The sequence below is a fragment of the Dermacentor andersoni genome, chromosome 9, assembly GCF_023375885.2.
Source record: "Dermacentor andersoni chromosome 9, qqDerAnde1_hic_scaffold, whole genome shotgun sequence".
In the NCBI taxonomy this organism is placed as follows: Eukaryota; Metazoa; Arthropoda; class Arachnida; order Ixodida; family Ixodidae; genus Dermacentor; species Dermacentor andersoni.
This window is the reverse complement of record NC_092822.1, coordinates 55,018,996-55,041,553: the sequence shown is the minus strand read 5'-3', so window position 1 is coordinate 55,041,553 and position 22,558 is coordinate 55,018,996. Positions and strand designations below refer to the sequence as shown.

Genomic DNA, 22,558 nt, shown 5'->3' with positions numbered 1-22,558 from the left:
CCGAAAAGCCAGTCTGTTGGGATCGGGTCACCTTTGATGATGCCGGAGTATATGATGGCTAGTTGTTCACGCGCATAAACATAAACCATAATACAGAGACACCTGGCGTCTATGTTTAACATCACAGGGCTGGTAGCCCAAGTAATTTCAACCATCATGGAGGGCTAATGGCAGATTTGGAATAAAAACAGTTGGAATAGTTTTAGAATGGCAGAAAGCTGAGCTAGTTGGTAAAGCTTCATAATGTAAAGAAGGGGTGAGGATGTTCGTGTTGTCCACTTCTCTTTTCTTGTGTCCATGTCTGCACGCCTTACCCCTTCTTTGCATTATGGAATAGTTTTACATTATACCGGCCCAGGTTTGAAACTTATTGTGGTAGCTCACATGAATTATCAATTTTCTTGAAAAGCAGTGGCAACAAAATTATTACACACTTAACATATGGTTGCCTGCATCTAGCTTTATGTTACACCAGATTATTTTAGCTTATCATTTCTGGTTTAATTTCCTAAATGGCAAAAGCTGGTGTCCACATCTTTAGACATAGGGTTTAAAAGGTTAGCTGGTGTGATTCTGGAATTTAACTCCAAGTGGATAAGCTTTGCAAGCTCACCGGCTACAATTAGTAAATTTCAGTATGTGCCATAACATAATTAATTAAAATAATTAGTGTTTTTCTTTTAATTAGTTGAATATGTGTTTCAATTTCTCATGCAAGCAATGTCCGTCCCTCTGAAAAATCCAGCTCGCAGACTACAATTAGTTATCTGCAACAGGCAATTTTTAAAAATTCTGTCAAAATGATCAACCCCGTATGTGCTAAAGACTGCTTCAAAATCAGAATTCGTCTTCTCCAGTTTGCTCCAGAATGAAAGCTTCATCTTCTCCAAAAATTGCTGCAACGTGACTTTGGGCATTCCCACCTCTCTTCATTAAATCAACTATTGTACACTGTGACAGCAGGAAAAAGCACAATGATGCAAACCTGCTTCTTGATCGATGTTAACTATCGGCCAATGGCAGCACTCTATGAGAATCTGCCCACTGACATCAAGGGGCAGCCATTGGCAGCCCTGAAACGGGTGAAGAGAAGGCCACAAGAGAGTGTTTGAGAAATAGGTGACTTCGCGCTTCGCTAGCGAGCACGAAGTCACCTTGAGTCACCTTGACAATTTGGCTGAAATGTGCGCAGCAGCGTATGCTATACGTGAAATGTGTTTTTTCACCAAGCCCCGGATGGGTGGTTCCGAGCCCCCTTTAACCCTTCCACAGGCAAAATTTTCGTGTGTGACAGAAGGGTCTACCTATGTGGTCTTCCACAAGGCATGGTTGCGGATGTTCACTGTAAAAATTTCTAAATTCTTTCAAGTAACATTTGCATAAGTGCTTAGGTAGGATGTATTCTTGCCCACTGCCCAGTAAGCATCCCCCCCCCCCCCCCGCCCAAGAAAAACATTACTTTCATATTATCCAGGGCTATCTATAGCTCAGAAAAAAAGAAAGTAATGGTCATTATACTGTTATGGTCATTATACTGGTCATTATACTGTTGTGTAGGGGTCAGCATTAAGTGGCCCAGCACAGCCCTGAGAAATGCATCACACCTGCCCCTCTGCTATCTTCATGCTACAGGACCGGCACATGTTCACGATAAAATAGACTTGCTGCGAGATTTAAATAAGTGGGGCTTTTTTGTCGCAAAGAAAATTGTTTCAAAGCATTTACACGCATTCTGATGCCACCACTTAGTAGGTTTGTGAAACACTCGAGCAGACAGCATAGCTGAGGTCATATCTCAAAGTGCAGGAAATGCTGTAGATTCACATTTACAGCAACAAAGGAAAGTACTGTATTTATTTTATTTTGTGAAGTTTTTTTAAGATGGCATCACATTCTTGTGATAACAGTAACGCTCCCCTTGGCCTAGTTAGTTACACACATATAACAAGTGGTAAGTAAACTTGTTAAGTAAAATTGCCGATGAATGGCTGCATCAGTTTGGGCTGTTTATCCTTAAAAGGAAGCGTTAGCTTGGGCCCATCTCTGATGCCACCTATTCAAGGACGTGGAAAATGCAGAAATGCTGTTGTGAGATAAATCCCGACCAATGTTAATGAACTTTGGTGCATTTGAGAGAGAACGTTAAATTCTAGTGACTGTACAAAGCAGAATGTCGATTCAAAGCCTGAATTTTTTCTACAAAATTTGCCAGAAATTCGTCAGTTAAAAAAATACAAGTACGAGAGAGAGAAGTAAACTTTATTGGAGGCACAAATTAGTCGTAGAGACCCTGGCAGAGGAGCTAGAGTGGAGGTCATGTGGCCTCCACGCAGTTAGCCCACTCTGCCCGCATGACTTGGCATTCTGGGCCATCAGTCTTGACCGCACGCTCCCAGACCTCGAGCGTGGACGCTTGCCGAACAATCGTCCTTGGCGGGGGGGGTGGATGGTACGAAGTTTGCAAATCCGTAACTCAACACAGAAAGCAGATATGACAGTTCTGTAAACTGCAGCCATTAGAACATCCAAAGGGCACAAATTTGGTATATTAGTTTACAGCTTACATGGATTTGTTACAATGCTTACAAGGGTTTTGCAAAAGGCCTATTCACAAGTTAGTAGGGGGTATGCAATACCAAAATTGTTTAATATGAATCGAATATGAATACTTAGCACTGAATATCGAATAATAATATGCCCATGCATTTATTAGCAAGTTGGTTTATTTTAACATGTTGGAACATTGCAATGACATTATCATTGGTAAAAAAATTAAACTTGTAAGCCGTTGTACTGAAAGATTGTGTGTTTGGATCATGTTAGCTTCGGAAAATTGAATAATTTCTGCTAGTTAGCTGTCCTCGTCAGCCTGTGCCTTATTATACCGCATAAGATTCCCGTAAACTCATAGGCATTTGACCCTGTACCAGTCGTCATTCGTCGCATTTTCTGTCAAGCAATAAGCTCAGTATTGGTTTGGGGATGGAACCTACAAAAGATTGCACCCTCGCTGTTCGCAAACCCGCGCCCCCTTGCTACTGAGAGGCTGGCTTTCTTGCAAATGTTTGACGTCCAGTGGCTAAGCATGTTTTACCGGTGAAATTTCGCTAGCAGCATGAAATTGTCGCAAAGTTTACCACAAAATCAGACACGCTTTTTTAAATTATATAGAAATAAACGCTAAGAACCATCTTTGCTCCCGCACAGCCAGAAATACATTGGATTTGTTTCGAATATTCGTATCCCATCGAGTATTAAAAATATAATATGCACAATTTTCGGATATTTGCACACCCCTACAAATCAGTGATGTATTTCACACAGGTGTATAATATATGAATTTTGTCCAGTTTAGACGTATTATTAAACGCAGTTTACAGAACTTTTATATTGTTTTTCATTGCTGAGTTACAAAGTTGTAAACTTGACAGTTCTGATTTTCTAAACTTTGCAATTATCAGCAATATTTTTTAAGATATCTATGGCTTGCATCAATAACCTGCTTCCTACAGTCACTATATTTTAACTTATTCTTATAAATGTAACAAACTTCATCACATTCGGTACAGTAGTTGCAGATAAAAACGATTTCTCCTTTTCCATGTATTTAGATAGAAGTCCCCGAGCTAAAGCTTCCTCTTAATGCTTTGAAGGGCAAGTAAATGCATAGCCATATTCATTCAGCACAAACTTGACCACACAAAGAAGATACAGGAAAATGTGCTATTGATGTAGTTACCAGAAGTTTGGACACATTTAGTGCATGCTCGGTGCTGTAATGACTCGTGCAAAATTTTGTTCTGTGCAAGTAAAATTTAAGGAACTTGTCGTGCCTCAGCCTACTATGTGAAGAATTTGCCTACTTTGAGTGAGTTCTACTGAGTGAAGTGATGCTCCGAAAGTTCATCATATCACTCCCGTTTCAATTGATTTCAGACATGACGCAAGGAATCGGCACGTATGGTGGGGCACTACCTCGTAAAATCTGTGATGGCACATCGTTGTGAACGATTTTGTGAAAGCCGTGTTTAAGTTGACTTCCGTTTATTCGACTCCCGTTAATTTGATTTTTCGGTTAATTTGATCCCAACCGGAGGTCCCAGTTGGCGCCTGCGCATTTGAGTAAGCCCAAGCTTTCATTATTTGGATCCTAAAATTGGCCTTTGCCGAGTAATTCCAATTTGATCAGTTGGCAAGTACGCGCCTCAGCTCGGCTGACGACTCGGCGCGGCCTGGGCCAGTCACGTGAGGCGAAACTCAACACAAACTGAATGCGCGTTTCGAACAACGATCTCCGACCGCACCCCAGTTTAGTGGTAGTGTTTGTCTCGGCGGAACTTAGGAGACTCGGAATGCATCGAACACGCGTCATCTCCTGTAGAAAACTCCTATTTTTGGCGTGCCCTAGGAAGATTTTCGGGCAATAACCGTAGCTCGCAATGTCTGATTATGATATTTATCCAGTTTTAATGATCGCCTTTTATTTTTGTCGAGAAAATTGTGCCGTAAATTGCCAGTCCAACATACACAGTCGGTTACGGAACCAAAACCGCCTATATGGCGTTTATATGCTTTACCGCATAACACAATTGTAATGCGGCGAAGCTGATTTTCAAGGGACGTTTAAAGGGGCCCTGAACCACCCCTCGGGCTTGGTGAAATAACATAGTCCACGGGTAGCATACGCTGTTGTGAACATCTCAGCCAAGTTCTGCTGTTGTACGTGGTCTGTGGAGCTCGCAAGCAGAGCGCGAAGTCACCTTCCTCTCAAACGCTCTCATTTCAAAAACCCCATGATCCTCGCTCTCATCTGTGCGCTTTATTTCGTCATAAAGCACACTCCAATACGTGGCTGCTATTGGTCGCTGCGCTTGGCTACACCGCGGCCGCCGCGAGGTGCCGCCACGAGTCCAGTGGCTAAGCGCACTGCGGCTCTCTGAGGACAGCCGTGTTTGGCTTACATTTAGCGCGGCATAGGCACGAAATCAGAAATTTGAACTGCGCACGAAGGTGACGTCTCCGCCGTAGCCTTCGCAGTGCAAGGCATTGGAGGAGGAAGGGGAGCACAGCTGAGGCCGTGTTTGATTGCCGATAACTCCACTTCTGCTGAACGCATTGAAGTACTTTTTGCGGCAAAGTGGTTCTGAAATAGTCTATCTTCCCTTCAAATGTCCTTCTCCACTTAGATAAAAAGTAGTTCAGGGCCCCTTTAAGGTGAATAATAACTCAACGTGGATGTTTAAAGTACCAGTACAGAAATAGCGCAGCTTCGTGTTAAGAAAAGACTTGGTTTAAGAAAAAAATCACATCTGAAGGGTTCGCATACCTCTAACGCAACTAAAATAGCCTGCCCCTGAGCTCCTGGGAAGTCGTGACGTTGCCTATGCATCACCGTTCTTTACAGCTGTCGGTAAACAAAACGGTGCCCGACAGCTGGCGCTACACATTTGCTCGCACAAAACGCAATAGCGCTGGCAGAAACCGAGGTAACACAGCTGACAGTGCAAAAAAGGAAGAGAAAGTGCTTGCCGAATCAGGAATACAATATTCAGCATTTGTTGTGATGGGCTTCATTCTCTGCTATTTGTGGTTTGTACAAGTTTCATGAGCCAGGAAAACCAGCACAGCACTATGCAATAATGTGACTACTGAAATGCAAAGGCGTAGGCAGGGCAGAGTCGAATGAAAACGAAATATGTAGATCTCCCGGTTGTCAAGTATAATGTCATTGAGGTATTTTTTTTTCTCTAAATATGAAACAGAAGTAGACTAGTAGCATGTTCTTCCATCTTATAATGCAATGCAACAATCTTTTTGTTAAGAGTGGTGTAGTACTGGTGACAGAATTATAACCACGTGTTGCTACGTCATCAGGCTAGTACTTGAACGTGCCGATGGCATCTTAAATTGTGTCCTGCATTTATAGCAATTTCACATTCTCGAAAGATTTGTTTGCGATAATACTGACGCCTTGGACGTCCTCGAGCATTAGTCTATCACTTTAGCTTGACTTAATGTTTGCCCTTAAAAGTCCCTTTAAGAAACTGGCCACCATTGATGCAACACATATTAGACCTTTGCCCATTTTCCTTGCCAAAAAAATCATGTGCTCGTTAGATTTCTACTTTCTTTAGGAACTTTAATGTCACGTCTACATTGTTTGTTTTTACTTTGAACACAAGAAGAAGTGGGCATTTGGGGGCTTTTTAGATTCGGGCAAATACTGCCAAATGAATCGGCAGTGTGTTATGGCATTTTTTCTGCTTCTCATTCCATACGACCCACCAGATAGTTCAGTCAGGTGTTTCTTTTGTTTTTGGTCTGTAATGGTTGAAGTAACAGACATTGATTGTAAAGGCATGTAAAAGGGCAGGGTGGAAATGGCTGTTATGTAATATCATGGTATAATGAAGCACTGCACCTCGTGCACAATCCTGCCACACAATTGCTTGTTATTGTGTAGTTGGTATTGCACGATGAGAGCTGTAAAAACAGCTATATTTGTTGTTTATGACTCTGAGCACCACATGCATACGCAGATTTTAGGGGTTTTTTACATACCCGCCAACTTTCCCGAATTTCTCGTACAGTTTACAAATTTGGGCTACCTCTACGATTCTACGAATGCTGCGTCAAGTCTTATGAAAAATAGGTTTCGTTTGTGAATATGTTTTAAAGCTCTTGTAAGATTCGTGCAAAAAAGGACATTTTGACGGTACCTGCGTCGCCTTCTTGTGACGGCACAAGGCATCCTGTAAGCCAAAGAGTACTTGGTTTGAAAAAGTTTATTGAGAAAAGTTTTTAAGCAGGGGAGATCACTAACAAAAACATTACTAAAAGTTAACTGATCTAAAGACCATGTGTTGCTTGTCTGTATCTGATGGCCTAAGTTTGCTGCTGCTTGTATGTTACGCTTAAAGGGCCCCTCACCAAGTCTGGCCATTTTGAGCTGACAAGCGCAGAGCATACAAAGCATGCTAACAATTGTGTTTGCAAAGTATTACATCGCTATGTGCTGCGGAAAGGTTTGAAATTTCAATCTGAACGCCGTTTTCCCTTTCCCTCGCGACGACCACACTCCAAGCCGGACGGTGACCTCGTCCCTGTACCTACGTACTCGTGCCCACAGTGGGATGTCATTCATCGAGACACATGACTTCGAGAATTATTCGAGGCAACATCTGTTATTTGTGTGATCTGCTGCTTCAGTTGACGAGTTTAAGTGTAGAGAGTGAATAAAACACACAAAAGGAATGTTCACATGGTTTTTTGTTTTACTTCGCACCGAAGCAAACGAGATGTACTTCCGCTTTGTCTGCTTGTTCCCAGACACATGCACAGGTACCAAAACTATGCCATTTTCTACCGTGTTCCAGTGCGTGAGCATGGTCTGTGATCCACTTGTGTCGGGCTCAGCATTTGTGTAGCACTGAACTATACCGGTAGTCATGTGTCCTTGTGCACAGCGCACAAAATCGTGCGCTGCACGAAATGAGAGAATCACAGCAGTGTGCGCGTGATGCCGGCAAAGAAAGCGCGCAGCGCCTAACAAAAAAAAAGAAAAACAAGAAAACAAAAATGAAGGCGTATGCGTCACGTATGCATCATGTCCCTGATGTATGCATCACACCATCCTCAATGTCCAGTATGGGACAATGAAGGGAAGGAATTTCACTTGCGGAGGCTAGACGAGGCAAGTGGAAAGAGTGTCTCGCTTTGCAGTGGAGCTCGCCTTCTGAAATCATGGGTTCGCGACACTGAAATATTTCCATCTCGGCTATTAATGAGCCAATGTGAAAAATTTTTCCGGCAGAATGCTCCCTAGAGGACACTTAACAACTTACAGCGTATAACCAAAATTTTCTATAGGGCCTGGTGAGGGACCCTTTAAAGGTAAACGATCGTTAATGAAGTGTGTATGTACCCACAAAAACTGTGGGTTCAGAATAAACATCTTTAAAAAGTGCATGCTACTCGCCCCCTCTCTCACTCATGTCGTTCAGGATTTTTACAAATTTTAATGTTTACAGGTTGGCAGGTATGTTCCTATCATAGTGAAATTTATTGTAGGAAGTAGCCAAAGGCATATCTTCAAGTCGGATCAGCGTAAAAAGGCAGGAATCGATTTATGCTGTACAAAGTCTTTCTTTCAGTCCTTTTTTTTGTTTCAGCTACTACCAATAACATACTTTTTCATTCAGCATTAGCCTACATATTCAGGAGAATCTTTATGCTATTGTTGACCTCAACTTGCTGTGCCTGTTGTGTTCTGTTGATCTTAACAACTCCCTTCTTTAATGCACAATGGCCATGAGGGTAGCATAAACTCAAGCGGAAAAAAAAACATTGGAGGATGAGTGCTTAGTCTTGGTGGCTAGTTGCTGCGACAGTGCGTTTCAAATAACTACAGCTACTGTTTGTTTCTGTGTGGGCGAACAGCTGTGGCCTTGCTTATCTCGAGCGTTTCATGCGTTCCATTTAGAATGAGGAAAAAGACTGTCAGAAAAACAGTATCACTCTAGAAATAGTTTCATTTGGCCTTTGATCTAAAGTGCTGTGGCTTTCCAAATGAAAAGCTCTGCGTTTTTCAAGTCGTTTAGTGGAATGGTTAATACTAGTTGAATAAATTAGCTAATTAACATTTAAGGACGGTAATAAATCCGAAAGAAACATAAAAAATCAGGTATCTTTTTATTCGTGTGAATAATTTAAATATGTCTAAAACACACATTCATGCTTGTAATCTGCGCATAAAGGTGTGTACTTTATTAGAGAAAAAAAATTACATTGTTACAAATAAATCTCGGCATGGACACAAGGGATGAAAAAAAGAAAGTGCACAGCATAAGCGCTGTCTCACAACTGAAATTTTTATCGGGATCTACCCCTAATATATATAGACAAATGCAAACAGAAACGAGCTAGAGAGAGAGAAGAAAGAAAGAAAAAAGTGAACAAAGTAAGAAGTGTCATGTACTTGAGAACATTTTTCTTTGTTCTTTGTGTTCGTGCTGAGTTTCGTTTGTAACAGTAGATCAATTTGAACTAGCCTAATTTACAGTCCTAATTTAATAAATAATAGTATGGTGCAACAGAAAGTGGGCTTCACTGCACACAAGCATCATTTGGGTCATTGGGCTCTTCGTTGAAGATTTGAAGGAAGTAACCCACCACAACGGCTTCATCATCACGTTGGAGGTACATTTTAGGAGACCCAGTGAAAGGGCATATTACTCTTTGTGGCGTCAAGTTTTGTCCATACACATGCACAGCTTATGTCATGCACCTTGTGTTCACTGTCATCAGAGCTGGGGCATAGAGCTTATGACTCGCCAGAATCGTTCGAGGCCATTTTGACATCGCTTCCACTTAAGGATGATGAAGTTTTGGAGAGAATGCATCATCTTTTTGTATCAACACCACATGCTTCAAATGAGGGCTGCCATGTTGAAGTTGAGCGTATCCGGTGCAACAACAAACCCCCACTCAAAGAATCTTATCTTTGCTGGACATTGCGCCCCATCTGGCATTGTTATCTATAAATGCAGTGCAATGGATGAGCCGTATCCATCTCCAGGATTGTATTATGAGGCCAAGATTGTTGGGACAAGCTTGGCTTGCCTTCACTATTACCTGCACGTAAACCCTTGATGAGCTGAGCTTGCTTTCCTTACGAAAAGGGTACGAACTGAGGTAAAAAGAAGTGTTGCCGCTCATGGTCATATTATATGATGTTGTTTTTGGCCATGACATATTGGCAATTTCTGTACTGACTACTGGCACTGAGGCAAACTTCGTTAAGCATTGAGGCTGTCAAGTTTAACCTTGGCTCTTATCACCGCAGGTCCCACACTGACGTTGGACCTGTTTTCCTCGGGACGGCCACTGCGTCCCGACGAAGCAGTACGGACAGGCTTCGCAAGTCACATCCTGAGCGGCCAACGGGACGCCAAGGAAGAGGCGCTAGAGTGGCTCAGAGAGCAGACCAAAGGTCCAGTAGAGATCATGCAAGCAGTCAAGCTTGGCATGGTGGCCGCCCGAAGCCTGCCCCTCCAGGAGGCATTGCAGCGTGAAAATGATCTGTTTGCCTCTGTGTGGGGCCGGGACGCTCACAGCGACGCCCTGAGGCAAAACGTCAAGCACTGATCTTCGATATTGTTAGTGTTCCAATAGTTTAACGTTGTTGCTTCGCTGTAAGGATTTTATTGTTCTGATAGTTTAATGTTGTTGCTTTGTTGTAAGGATTTATGATGCTTCTATGTAAGACTGCATGAAGCCAGCTTTAGCGCGCAGTTGCACTGGCGACTGACGAAGGTCACACAGTCGACAGTGATTAGCAACCAAGAGAAAACTGATGGGAACCGATCTTCATGCGAGCAAGCACATCCTGCCTGTTGTCACATTGGAATGCCTCGCAGTTATTGTTGTTCACACCTGCTCGCGCAGTTATCGCTGTCAAATTACTGTCAGCATGTTCCCATGCTACACCTATGCCACTGATTGGTTCAGCAGCCTTGTGACTCCAGGCACGGAGCTGAAAAATCAAGTGGCAAGCGTCTCACCTGTAGCAATCGCTTTTTAATCAAAACGCCTATTTGTGACCAACTTGTTTGCAGGACCTCTGCGACTCGCCAAAGCGACCGAGTTGAAACCCAAAACACCCTATTTTTTGCTTTGCTCTGCCTAAATAGTTTACTGCTTGCGTTTGCATTTATGCACTTTATAATTCGTACTTTTGTGCACTTTATTTAGAGTTATGGGCATCGAGAAAAGCTAATTGCATCTCGTTTCTTGCCACTCAAGGTGTTACCACGAGATGCTCACCTGCATGGCTTTGCCGTAGGTGTGCGATTATACTTAGTTTAAAAGTGGGCGTTCGCAAACCATGATACTGCTGCACGTGCATCCTTTTTTGTGAGTCACTCGAGTACTGATAGAATCTCATCTAGCGATCTAGCAATTGATAACTGCAAGTTTCTCGCATGCTTTATTTTTTTGACAATACACAACACTGAGATTGCTTGCAGGTGCTCACATGGCATGTGTCGCTTTTGATATGGGCACATTTCCTGGGGCCTTATTCTCTAACGATCCACTTCATTTTGCATTATTCTGGTTCTTCATTGTTTTAAATTTGGATCGGAGGCCATTGCATTTCCATCTTGGCTGGAATGGCACCCTCGATTTGACGCATGATAAAAGTGGAGAGTGAAATAGAATATTTTGAAATACGCGCTTAGTTATGTCAAATATATTGAAAGCAGAATAAGTTGTGTCAAGTTTATTACATTTTTAAAAAAGTTATGCTAGTTCATTCAAGTGCTCAACAATAAAGCGCTTATAAATCTATACATACATTACAAAGAATTTCATTCCTATTTTTGTCATTTTAATATTATTAGCTCACTTTTTGTCGAAATCAGTTGCCCAGATGAACTAAAATCTGCAATTTAAAAATGTTGGCCTTGAGGGCACATTTCCTAAAAAGATGTTAACCTCTAAATTACCTCCTGAGGTAGCGAGTCACTGTTTACAATTTGAAAAAGTAAAGGTGTCCATTTTATAAATTGGTGTTAAGTCTCAAGATTGTGCTTTGCCTCGAAAAGCGACTTTGACGCACCAAAATGACTCACCAATAGGCTCTTAGGTAAGTGTAATAAGCATATATATCCCCTTTGAGGGTGAGGCAGGCAAAGCATTGAAATTAGCCAAAGTCACTTGAATAATTTTACCAGGCCAACTTTTACTGGCTACTTGTCACCCAAATAAGTAATTGTACCGAAACCATCAGTGATGATTGCCAATGTATGCAAATAGCCACTATCATTATTATATATTATATTGTTATCCTGCAATATATGCGAATAGCCAAAAACCAAAAAAAGTGGTTTACTTGATGTATGTTTGTTGCATTGACAATGTTTAGGCAGTGTTTGTAGTTCCGTTGCCTAATTTTGTAGGAAACAGAGCCGTTAAGTCACACATCTGTATGAGTAGGATAGGTAGACAGCCTGTGCATTTCAAAGAGCTGTAATAGTTAGCATTTGATAGTTAGCAAAGACGTGTAATAGTTAGCATGCCCTGCAACTTGATTGCTCAAGCACACGCACCCTTTGTGTCGGCGTCTTTGTATTGGGGGGGGCGAAAATCCGCTCACTGACCATGAAAACAGGCAGAAGAGCCAAAGAAAGCTGCTTGCCTTAAATCTCACTAACAAAGTTGCTAAGGCTTCACAAAAGGCAGCGTTGTTAAGATGAATAAAAACTCGCGACTGCCTCACTAAGTTACCAAAACTGCTATAGAGGCTCTGTTGTCTCTAGCATTGTTAGTGCGTAAGACTGTGGTAAATTAAAATGTATTGTTTAGATACTTAGTTTGTCATGGCTCTGTAATGGCAGCAGAGGAGCAGGGCAGCCAGCATCTTAAGATCATCTTACCATCTCCTGCATTATTTGTGCTGGTTGCAACGTGTGGAAAGTGTTAAGTTCTGCAATAGAGCATGGTGCTTTCACATGCTGTTTGTCCTAAGCTCTGTGCATTGAGTTGTCATGTCTGAAATGCTAGTGTATAAGGCTAAATGAAGTTTTATGTATCGCTCCATTTCTTTACAGCTCAGTGCTTTGATGCTGATCTGAAGCGTTGATGTTTGGCACCACAGGAATGGCCTTTCTAATTACTCTTGTCAGCACACAGTGCTTTTAAAGCCTGCCCACAGCAAATTTTTTTTCTCTTTTGTAACCACAGCTGTCATGATCACTAATGATAATGCCATTTCATTGCAAAGGATTGATTCCTGCACGCCGTTATGCCCACTGGCTGTAGGGCCTTGAAGGGCCCCTCGCCAGGTCTGGTCATTTTGAGCTGACAATCGCACTGCATACAATGCGTGCTAACGATTGTATCTGGCAAGTGTTACACCCCTACGTGCCACAGAAAGAGCTTAAATTTCCTTATGAAGGCTCATGTTCCTAAATGTATGGTGTGCAGAGCCACATGAAAAGCCTTTCCGAGTGTGCCACTTCAGGACATCTGAAGAGGTTTGTAGATAACTGAGGCAGTCAAGCACGGGTAAATCCAGTGCAGGAGCCCTTCTTCAACTAGGACTGACCCTGGACACACAATGGACCTACTGACCTTATTTTCAAAGCACATAAAGTACTGTACTTTAGCATATAATCCTGTCTCTCTGAGACTTGGCTGCGATCAGAGCATACTGCTTGCTGTGGGCTTTTTGGAGTTTTCTGCTGTTCTGCTGTTTGTCTAGGCTCGCCATGGTGACTCAATGGCTCTGCTGCCATTGATGTCATTTGAAAGTTGCATTGATGAAGGTTTGATGCCAAGCCACGGCAGTCGTGTTCTGACAGGGACCAGACGCAAGGACTCTTGCACGCTTTTTAGGTACACCCAGGCAATCGAAATTGATCCAGAAGCCTGTTACTGTTACTTTGAATTGTTGAACCCTATTGATTGAATCTGTCGGTGATGGCATGGGTGAACCCATATGGCACATTTTTGTTGTGATGCGAATGACAGTTAGTGTTAGTTTTACACACACATGTGGCAGTTTGCATTGTTTCTGTGTTAGGTTTACATAGGTTCAATGGAGGGTTACTTTTGCATACTTTCAATCGAGGGTCATGCTTTCCTGTTTTTTTTTGTTTCTTTTAGTGATGTATGGAATCTGCAGTTCTATTAGCTCTCTCTGAGTGTGATATATTGTAAACAGTTTTTCAAATATTTGGCGGTCATCTTCGATTGTGCACATTGCAGGATGGAGCATGTGGCACATAAACCGACTGCAGACGTTTGTTATGCGTGGGTTAATAGCTGGTGTTATCGTGTCACGGTGAGATAGATTATCTGTACATATACCGAATGCGCATGCATCAGAATTTAGTTGGCATTCATTTTGCACGGAGGTGTCAAGGCCATTGCTTTGGTGTTCTTTATAGCTACATTATATTTAGCATATGTCATAAAATTTTATTGCAAAAGAGGCCATGAAACCTGTCGCATTGGCTGTGTAAATTATTATATAGTGCAATGTGTACTTGCCGGAAAAGGAAACAGTAAACTTGTCTAACTGGATCATTTCCCCGTTTCTTTTTCTTTCTTTTTTTAGGAGGGGGGGGGCAGTTAGAACTTGCAACTAAACCAGCAAGATACAAACAGTTCAATTTTTGGATTTGAGCAATAATTTCAGTTTTTGCTGTCCTGTCAGTTATTTTCACCAGGGAAGCTTATCATAAGCCTTAAATAGTTCTTTTTTCCATTCACTAGCAATAGAGTTTATTTGTGATATGATTAAGCTTACCACTCATAAAGTGCGAAGATGGAAAAAAGAAGTGTTGAGGTACTTTCTCAGCATTGCAATTATGTAAACACGTCAAAAGCTCGCATTATATTCCTTACAATAAAATTGCAGTCCCTGGATTGTGCCTGAATATACTGGCCAGGTTGGGCCGTGTGCCTCCATCCAGGCACCATTTATTCACGTTGACACAGCTTCATTATATATAATGAGGCCAATCAGCTTTTGCACATTTAGCATGACATTCTAGTCACAAAACATGTGTTAATTCTATTTACTCTTTAAAGCTCCACTTGCAATGTATCTAAGCATTAGCACTGATAAGAAAACTTAGAATGCTAAACTTTGCATGACAAAACTGCAAAGAAATGCAGTTTCTTGGAGCACCAGGTAGGTTATATTATTTAAGCTCTGGGCATTAGCTGCAGATTGTGTGGGATGCAGTTATTAAGTCTGCTTCCTTAGTGCTCAGATATTCTCTTGCCCTTCGTACTGTTTATCTATGCAGCTTAATTTGAAAATTTTTCATTTTTAATGTGAATCAAAGTGCTTAGTAAACCTTGATCGTGTTCTATAATCAAGGAATATGCTGTCAGTTTGGATTGGATATGAAACGATTGGTGTTTATACTAAAGCTCTACATGTGAGAATTTAGCTAGGTTCCTACTGCTCTTTTCATGAGATTGTGTTTTATCTTTGTCTTCATTTGCAGTATCTTTTTTTATAGATTTTCAGAATCATTTATTGTTATGCTTGATATTTGGTCTGAGCACCACTATGGAAAGAGGACAGCGCTGGAAAAAAGTGTATGATACATACTCCTAAGTTGACAGGATCATGCTCAGATGAGATGTCTAATTGTTGGGCACATTTAGGATGTATGTGATACGTGCTTGTCACTTGTGGATTAAAAGTAGTCGATCCTGCACAGCAGATTAAGGGTGTGCATGTATATATATATATATACATGCACACACACACACAGTTTGTCATTTCATATTTTGATGCAATGTATATGCTGATGTCCTGCGAAAGCCTCCATGTGGAGGATAGCACTATGTATGAAATAAATAAAGACAAAATTATATATGTGCGTGTGTGTGAGAGAGAGAGAGAGAGAGAGAAGTAAGCAAGTGCTGAATTGTATTTCAGCATACCACGGCCTTTCTTATGGAGCAATAGATCCATATCATATTTACGTGCTAATATGTTCAAACTTGCTTTAAAAAAAAAAGGAATTGGGCCCACGACCTTTGTCACACACACCTTGCACAAGGAACTTGCGGATTGTAAAAAATAAAGGATGCATATAATGTATGGTCAGCTTGTTGCACTTTTTTGTTAAGTTAAATTACATTTCTGCAATAGCAAAGGTCCACCATGAGAGGAGGCTTGGTGACCGATAAAATATGCAAAAGCGAAAGACAGGTGGCGACGCTTCTCTAAACTTCCTGCGCCAGCTTGCCGCGACCATGTCCTTCGATATCGGGCGAACGCTGGTAAACCTGCGCTTGACCTCCAATAGCTTGCTGCGACATTGTACACTTTGACAGCGTCTGCACGGGCCTGGTTAACCGTTTATCGGTGTATTTCATTTGGAAGAAACAAAAGCATCAACCTTAACAAGTGTGTAAAATTTTCCCTGCGCCGACAGCCTAAATATTCAAGCAAAACCGTAAAATCCGTGACGTCATGCTGACGTATGCCGGCTCTGTGTTTGTGGCGGGAAGTTCAAAAAGAGGAAGTTTAGCGTTCATGTTTATCCGCTAGTTATCAACCTTTTTTTCCTGCAAAACGAATAAAAATTGAGTTTTTAGAGGATACCCTCCCCATCTCTAAAAAACGCCGCGATCACAGATTACGGCAACGACCTGCTTGGTCGTTCTGCTGGAGACCAGCTGCGAGCACGTGCTTCCGCGATGTCTTCAATCTCGGAGGCCATAACTCAAGTCAGTTGCTTACCAGTACTACTTGCTGCAGTAAAGAAGGAGTACATGGTGTAAAAGTGACCATATCCAACGTGTAAACTTTTGTAACGTTATTATGTACAAGAAAAAAAGGGATACGCGAAAGTACTACTCTGCGAGCGAGACTGACATATCGGCTCTGTCTATGCGCCAAATTAAAAAAAAAAAGAAAAAAGTTTTCTCAGTAAGAAAATAAAAGCAAAACAATAGCACAAGAAGAAAGAAAGTAAATATAGCGCTCTTAAAGAAAGAAATTGCACTTTACTGAGTTGATTTAGTGCCTGAGCGTCGTTGCATTGATTAACGCGTTCATGTATCTTTTCGTATCACATAATTGCATGAAAAAATTCACTGTACATGATTCGGAAGCCACATAAACTATACGTTCAGTGCTACAAAGGTGCGCGTGCCATGCAATGTTTGATGAATTGCCGGTGGATGCGACGGCCTCCGACATATGTGCGAGCGAAACAGTACGAATATGTACTATATGTCTCTATTGACGCACGCGGGCTTATGCGGACCGCAGAGGTTATAATCAAAGACCGCGTGCGTGGTGTCCCTGTATGCTAATATGCTTCGCTCGGACAGGCGCACGGCCCGCCCAGAAAACGACTGCGTGCACGGAAGACAAGAGCCTAGACACTGCGCTCAGACCGTGCAAGGACATGAGTCACCTACGCAGACCAAAATTATATATTGTTATTCTTCTTCCAGCGTTTTGTAACGGCCGTGTCTGCTGTGCCCGGGGCACAGCAGACGAAAGGTGCCCGAAATGTCTACGTTCACCCATGACGTCACGTCCGCTATAACCCATGATGTCACATCCGCTCATTTCCATGGCGTCTGTCTTGCGGAGCCGGCTGCGCTGCGAAGCGGTTCGTATTCCGTGCCCACTTAGAGCGTGAGTAATTCATCTTTCCACGCTATATGCGTGTAATAAAGGATTGGGGCTGTGAGCTGTTTGATGCGTTACCATTAGGTACCTTGTGCGCATATTTTGCCTCATGGCCGCGTCAAATTGCAGCCGGCATGTGGAATGGGCCGTGGCATCTTATATGGAGCTGCTCATATGTGAGTGGTATTGCCTCCGTCAGGATCGTCAGTGCGTGCACAGAACCATTCAGTAGTCTTTTTCAGGGGAGGGTGCGCGTAAGAACGAGGACGTGAGAAAACACTGGCATGACGAGCTGTTCCGTCAGATCGCGTTACGTCGTGCTTTTTGTCTAAGACCATCTCGCTCGAGCGAGAGGATCTTAGAACAGCATTACTACTGCTTTTTTACAGCTTTGCTGCGGCTCATTTAATCATCGCCTGCATTCTTTTAATAATACGAATGGCATCGCTCCGCGGAAGAGCGTCTCTTGAAGTTTCCAAACAAGAGCCAATGCCGCCGTGCCTGCTGCATATACGCTTACCTTTCCTAACGCAGTTAAGACGCGGCACCAGCTCTGCTACTGCGTGATACAGGGTCACTATGATAAGAAAATTAAAAAGAACAAACGAAATTAATGCAGAAAATGTCAAACGTTGCCAAGCGTGCTAAACGGACCTGCCTCGCTAGATAAGTTGAATAAATCGGCGTCCTGAAGTCAGCTTCGCCGCAGTAGACTAGTGTTACGCGGTGAAGCATGTCAGAAGTGAAGAGTGACCGCTTTCACCGACATATATAATATGTGTTCCTTAATGATGTACGCGTGCACCTGCCGTCTCCTGTTACATTACGCGCGCCGAGGCGCCTAATAAGTGTACTGGCTGGCCTTCAGCGCTATTTCGGACGTGGCTGTGATGCTTTGAACCTTTGGTTTGTCGGCCTCGTAAGCAATTGAGTTAATGTTTACACAGCCATTTGTTTCTGAACTGTTGATTTCTTCCATAATAGCTACGTAATTTCGTAGTCTCCTGTCTAACTGCTTTGGTCATATGCGAGTCAAGGTGTTTTCTTTAGCCGAGCGCAGTTTTCGAAAGCGAAACGACGCTTTTGCATCGATCAGCATATAGTGCCGTCGCCCATTTACAACACAGTCAATCAATGTCATTTTGTATGTCACTGGGAAACCGCCGAACGCAGGGAACTCACTCGCATGCGGGGAACTGCATAACTAGCCACTGGATTAGCGTGCCTCTTGGGAAGCTGCTTTGCATCAAAGGCCAGGTACCCTTGCTATGATTCACCGCAAAACATTTATCTCTAACTGCTTAATCTATTTGTATTGCGGTGAAGCTAACCTTACGGAACCGAATTTGGCAACGCTTTTTAGACTCCTGTATCTCTACCAGCCACTACCAAACGCTTGTCGGTACGTCTCTTGGCAAAGGTCCAGCTAAATCTCCCTGTTGGGAATTGGGGGGACTCACGTATATGAAAACTGCCAAGGAAAGCAGTTGCCCTGATGAAGGCACGCTCCCCTGTCGAAACATTTGCACCAGCCTGTTCGACCACCGTTATCACCGCAACATAGTTGTGTGTTGCGGTGAAGCATGCCAATATTGGGAAAGATTTATGTGAATCTGGAATGTATGGTTTCTGTTGGCGACGAACCTAATATTCTACTCTCAACAAAGCAGATTTTTGCGGCAGGATGCACGGTGTCTTAAGAACTTTTGTTGGCTAAAGCCATACATGCCAGATTAGCTCTTGTCACAATAATACACTTTACCGCAATACACAAGACGCCTCGCTGCAGGACACGCCCGCCGTAGTTAGCCAAAACCTTACATGACCGTTCACTGCAAAACACCTCCTGTATTGCGGTGAATCGTAATAAAGCACATTTGTCAGTTTAGAATGTAAAGACCCTTGCCCTTCGCTTTTGTAATATTATGACTCAGTTTAATGAGAACATGTATTCACTGCTAAAAACATCCACATTGAACTAGAGATATGAACACTGATGGCAGCCTGTGTGATGTTTTATCTCTTTACTTCTTTTGTGTACCTGTCACGCTGCCATTATTAAATTTTCCTGTACTTTGTAAGGTGCTGACGTACATAACATTACATCGCAAGGAGCCACTGTGTAATTAGTGTTCAAGGACCAGTGTGATGGTTTTTCTCAAGAAAGGTTTGGGTTATTTTGTTGTGAAGGTTTTTTTTTTAGAGAGGTAGCTTTCTGAGAAGAAATCAGATGTCAGGAAATAGACCTCAGTGGCACAGTAATCTTGGCTGCCTTTTGCTGAAACGTGCCCTAGACATAATTGAGTGATTTGCACTTGCAACTAGACAGCAGCCTTAGCTTGGGAGACCAGTGATATGGCATATTTTATCAAACTAGGCGGCACATTGCATTACCAGTCCGAACAGAGACCTGTTTAAATGTTTGTCACCTTTAACACCTAGATTTTCGACCATGAATTCAGAAAAATCTGTAGCACATTTAGAACCTAGATTTTAAATGCTGTATAAGTTGGCTTCTTGTTCACTGCAGCTGTGCTCGGCTTCTGTCCAAACGGGAGAGCACTTCTGCACAGCTTATTAGGGAACATCCTTATTTACATACCTTCTTTTTATTTATCTTGCCTACAATAACAATCAAATGTTTATAGCACATGAATGTACTATGCATGAATCTTAACTTACAATGCCATGTTCAACAGCACAGTGCATGTAGCTTGTGTTGGTTCATTCAAGCTAAGCATTGCTATAGCCTTTAACTGTAGGTATCATGGTATGAGAGCAGAGAAATGGATATGCAAAGACAGTTGGGTACATTGAGACAACATCTTTGTTGTGTGTGAAAAGGTGACAGATACACAATATGGGGAGAACGCATGCACTTTCATATTTTCTCGCGCAATAAGGTTTCTTCACTGTGCCATAGAAACTATATGTTTGCTCTCAAAGGTAATTCTGATTCATTGGATATGTTCCTGTGCTGTGTTTATTTTCTTGAGTGTGCTTTAGTTTTTGCACGTTAATGTTTCAAACTCGTTTTTGTTTTCACAGACTGAACATCCCACGTCTTGGTTTGACTTCCTGGTACGGGATACTTGCACTTAGCATGGAGTGATGAAGCAGAGCAGTGTACTTTTATTAAATGTGCAGATTTTAGCAGTATAACAGCCGTTCATTAAAAAAACATGTGTGCTGAAAATAAAGTGTTCTTACCCACATCCCTCGTTGTCTATTTATTTATTTATTAATACTGTCAACCCTCATAGAGGGTCATAACAGAGAGGACAATCCAATTACATAAATCAAATATGGACAATGTCAATGTACGTAAAGTTGCTTAACACTTGTCAATTCACAGTGAATAAGATGTTCACTTGAATGCTGTTCAGCACACTTCTGACATTTATCAAAATACGTACAATGAATATCAAGTTGCACATATCACTTGGCACTTCAAAACTAAATCGAAAACTCCCATAAATATGCCTCAGCAGCATATTCAAAGTCGGTGACATCTTTTAGGCTAACAATAGCGTTTGGCAATTGGTTCCACATTTCTATCGCATCCAGGAAAAAATGAGTATCGATATGTATCACTATTGATACGGTCGGCTTTATGACATAGTCGTGGTTAGTTCGCGGGTATCTTTTGCCTAGAGCATGTAGATATTTGAGCTTATCAATCTAAAGTTGATCCTGCATTATTTGATAAAGCACCTTCAGCCTATATTTTTTTCCTACGTACCTCAAGAAGATAGAAGTTGTAACGCTGTAACATAAGCGTGACCGATTCCTTCCTTCGGTATGTCGAACAAATGAAACGTGCCGCCAGACTCTGTATCCTTTCCAACTTCCTCTTAAGCGTCACTTGATGGGGACTCCAAACAACGGCTGAATATTCTAGTATCGTCCTAATGAAGGCGGTGTACGCAATAAGTTTTACATTACGCGATGCACGTTCCAGTTTTTTTTTCTCAGAAAATATGACTTTTGATAGGCAGTCATGCAGACGTTATCTATATGTTGGTTCCATGTCAATTTTGCTCGTATTCCTGTATTCTCATCAGCAAAACCACTTATATGGGGAACTGATCATGATAAGTGCTCATGAGCATTTTAAAGAACAGCCTTAAACCCTACTCATGCACTCGTAAAATGTATAGATGCAGTGAAATTGAAACAGAAGGCAAAATAGCAAACATGATGCAGTATTTGTCAGACAATTATGTCAGAAATTTTTGCATAGAACAATTTACTTAGAGCATACTAGCACTACAAAGTACCCATATTTCTTGTTAGGCATACATTACCACAAGCTTTTAAATGTGGTCACAAGAGAGATGCTGGCTTTAATGAGGAACTATAGAGGTTAAAGGCAGCCATGAAAATGTATTAAGAAATAATGCAATGCATAGCATTTACTCAGTTCAGAGAGCTTCCAAAGTTGCCATAAGGCCTTGATAGCTGTGGATGAGGGAACAGTTGTAGTCCAATTGGAGTATGAGGAATGAACATTAAGATCGAAACAAGTAACAACTTGTATTGCAATTAAAAAATATTGCTATACCTTTAAAAAGACAGTGAAATGAAATTTGTGTGACAATTTCCTTTTCCTTCTACTTCATTTAGGTGCAACATACTTATTTTAGTAACACAAAAAAGCAGAGGCGTGAAGCACATAAGAAAGATGCTAGTCTGTTTTTATATTCTGCCTTCTCTAAATTCAAAGTTCAGTAAAGTTAACTTAGAAAGCTACAGTGAAGCCGTTGCGTCTGCCTGTATGGTGCATAACAGCAGCAATCGCCAGCCTAACTGATTGGGTTTACAGTGCCTTATCTGTATTGTATACCTTTTAAGTGCTGAGCTACTGGAAGATTGATTAAGGTGGCCAACATGCTGAACCAGTAGTTTACTGAGTAAAATACATGGAGAAGGGTGGAAAGATAGGACAGAGCACAGGGGATGTATTCCGTGTCCACCTAGTGGAAATGTCCATTTCATCCGCTGCTGAAGTTCTGATTGGCTGGGCTGGGGTAAGCATGAGAAGGAGACATGCTCCCCCAGCTAATTCAGCAGAAGAGGATATGGACATGTCCACAAGATGAATACTTACAAAGCTATTTAATAGAGTACTTCTGTAACCAACATGCCTGCTATGCCATCCTTGCTTTCAATGTCTGTCTTAGTAAAAGTGTGAAAGAACCAGGTTTGTGCATGAAAAGTCTTCCTGAGGGTGTGTGCCTTGAAGCCCATAGTGGTAATCACAGGAAACGGGGGTGGATCCGGAGTAGCACCAAAGGGCAAGCCTTCATCGAAACAAATATGGAGGGAAGTGACTGCATGCTCAAGCTTGTCAGCTCACAAGTTTGCCAAGACCAAGTGATG

General features: G+C 42.0%; 1 protein-coding gene and 1 long non-coding RNA gene across 2 annotated transcripts in view; both read left to right on the top strand.

The window, feature by feature from the left end:
* Positions 1-15,570, top strand: part of LOC126528538 (uncharacterized) — a 31,755-nt gene extending 16,185 nt beyond the window's left edge. Inside the window, exon 9 of the mRNA XM_072284534.1 lies at positions 9,845-15,570. Coding sequence (XP_072140635.1) covers positions 9,845-10,146 — 302 coding nt within the window. The 3' untranslated portion in view covers positions 10,147-15,570. The remainder of the gene's footprint in view (positions 1-9,844) is intronic.
* A 1,445-nt stretch (positions 15,571-17,015) lies between these two features.
* Positions 17,016-20,391, top strand: LOC126528057 (uncharacterized). Its single transcript, XR_007598867.3, has 2 exons — positions 17,016-17,182; positions 20,225-20,391. It is a non-coding gene; the product is annotated as an uncharacterized lncRNA (long non-coding RNA).
* The last annotated feature ends 2,167 nt before the right edge of the window (positions 20,392-22,558 follow it).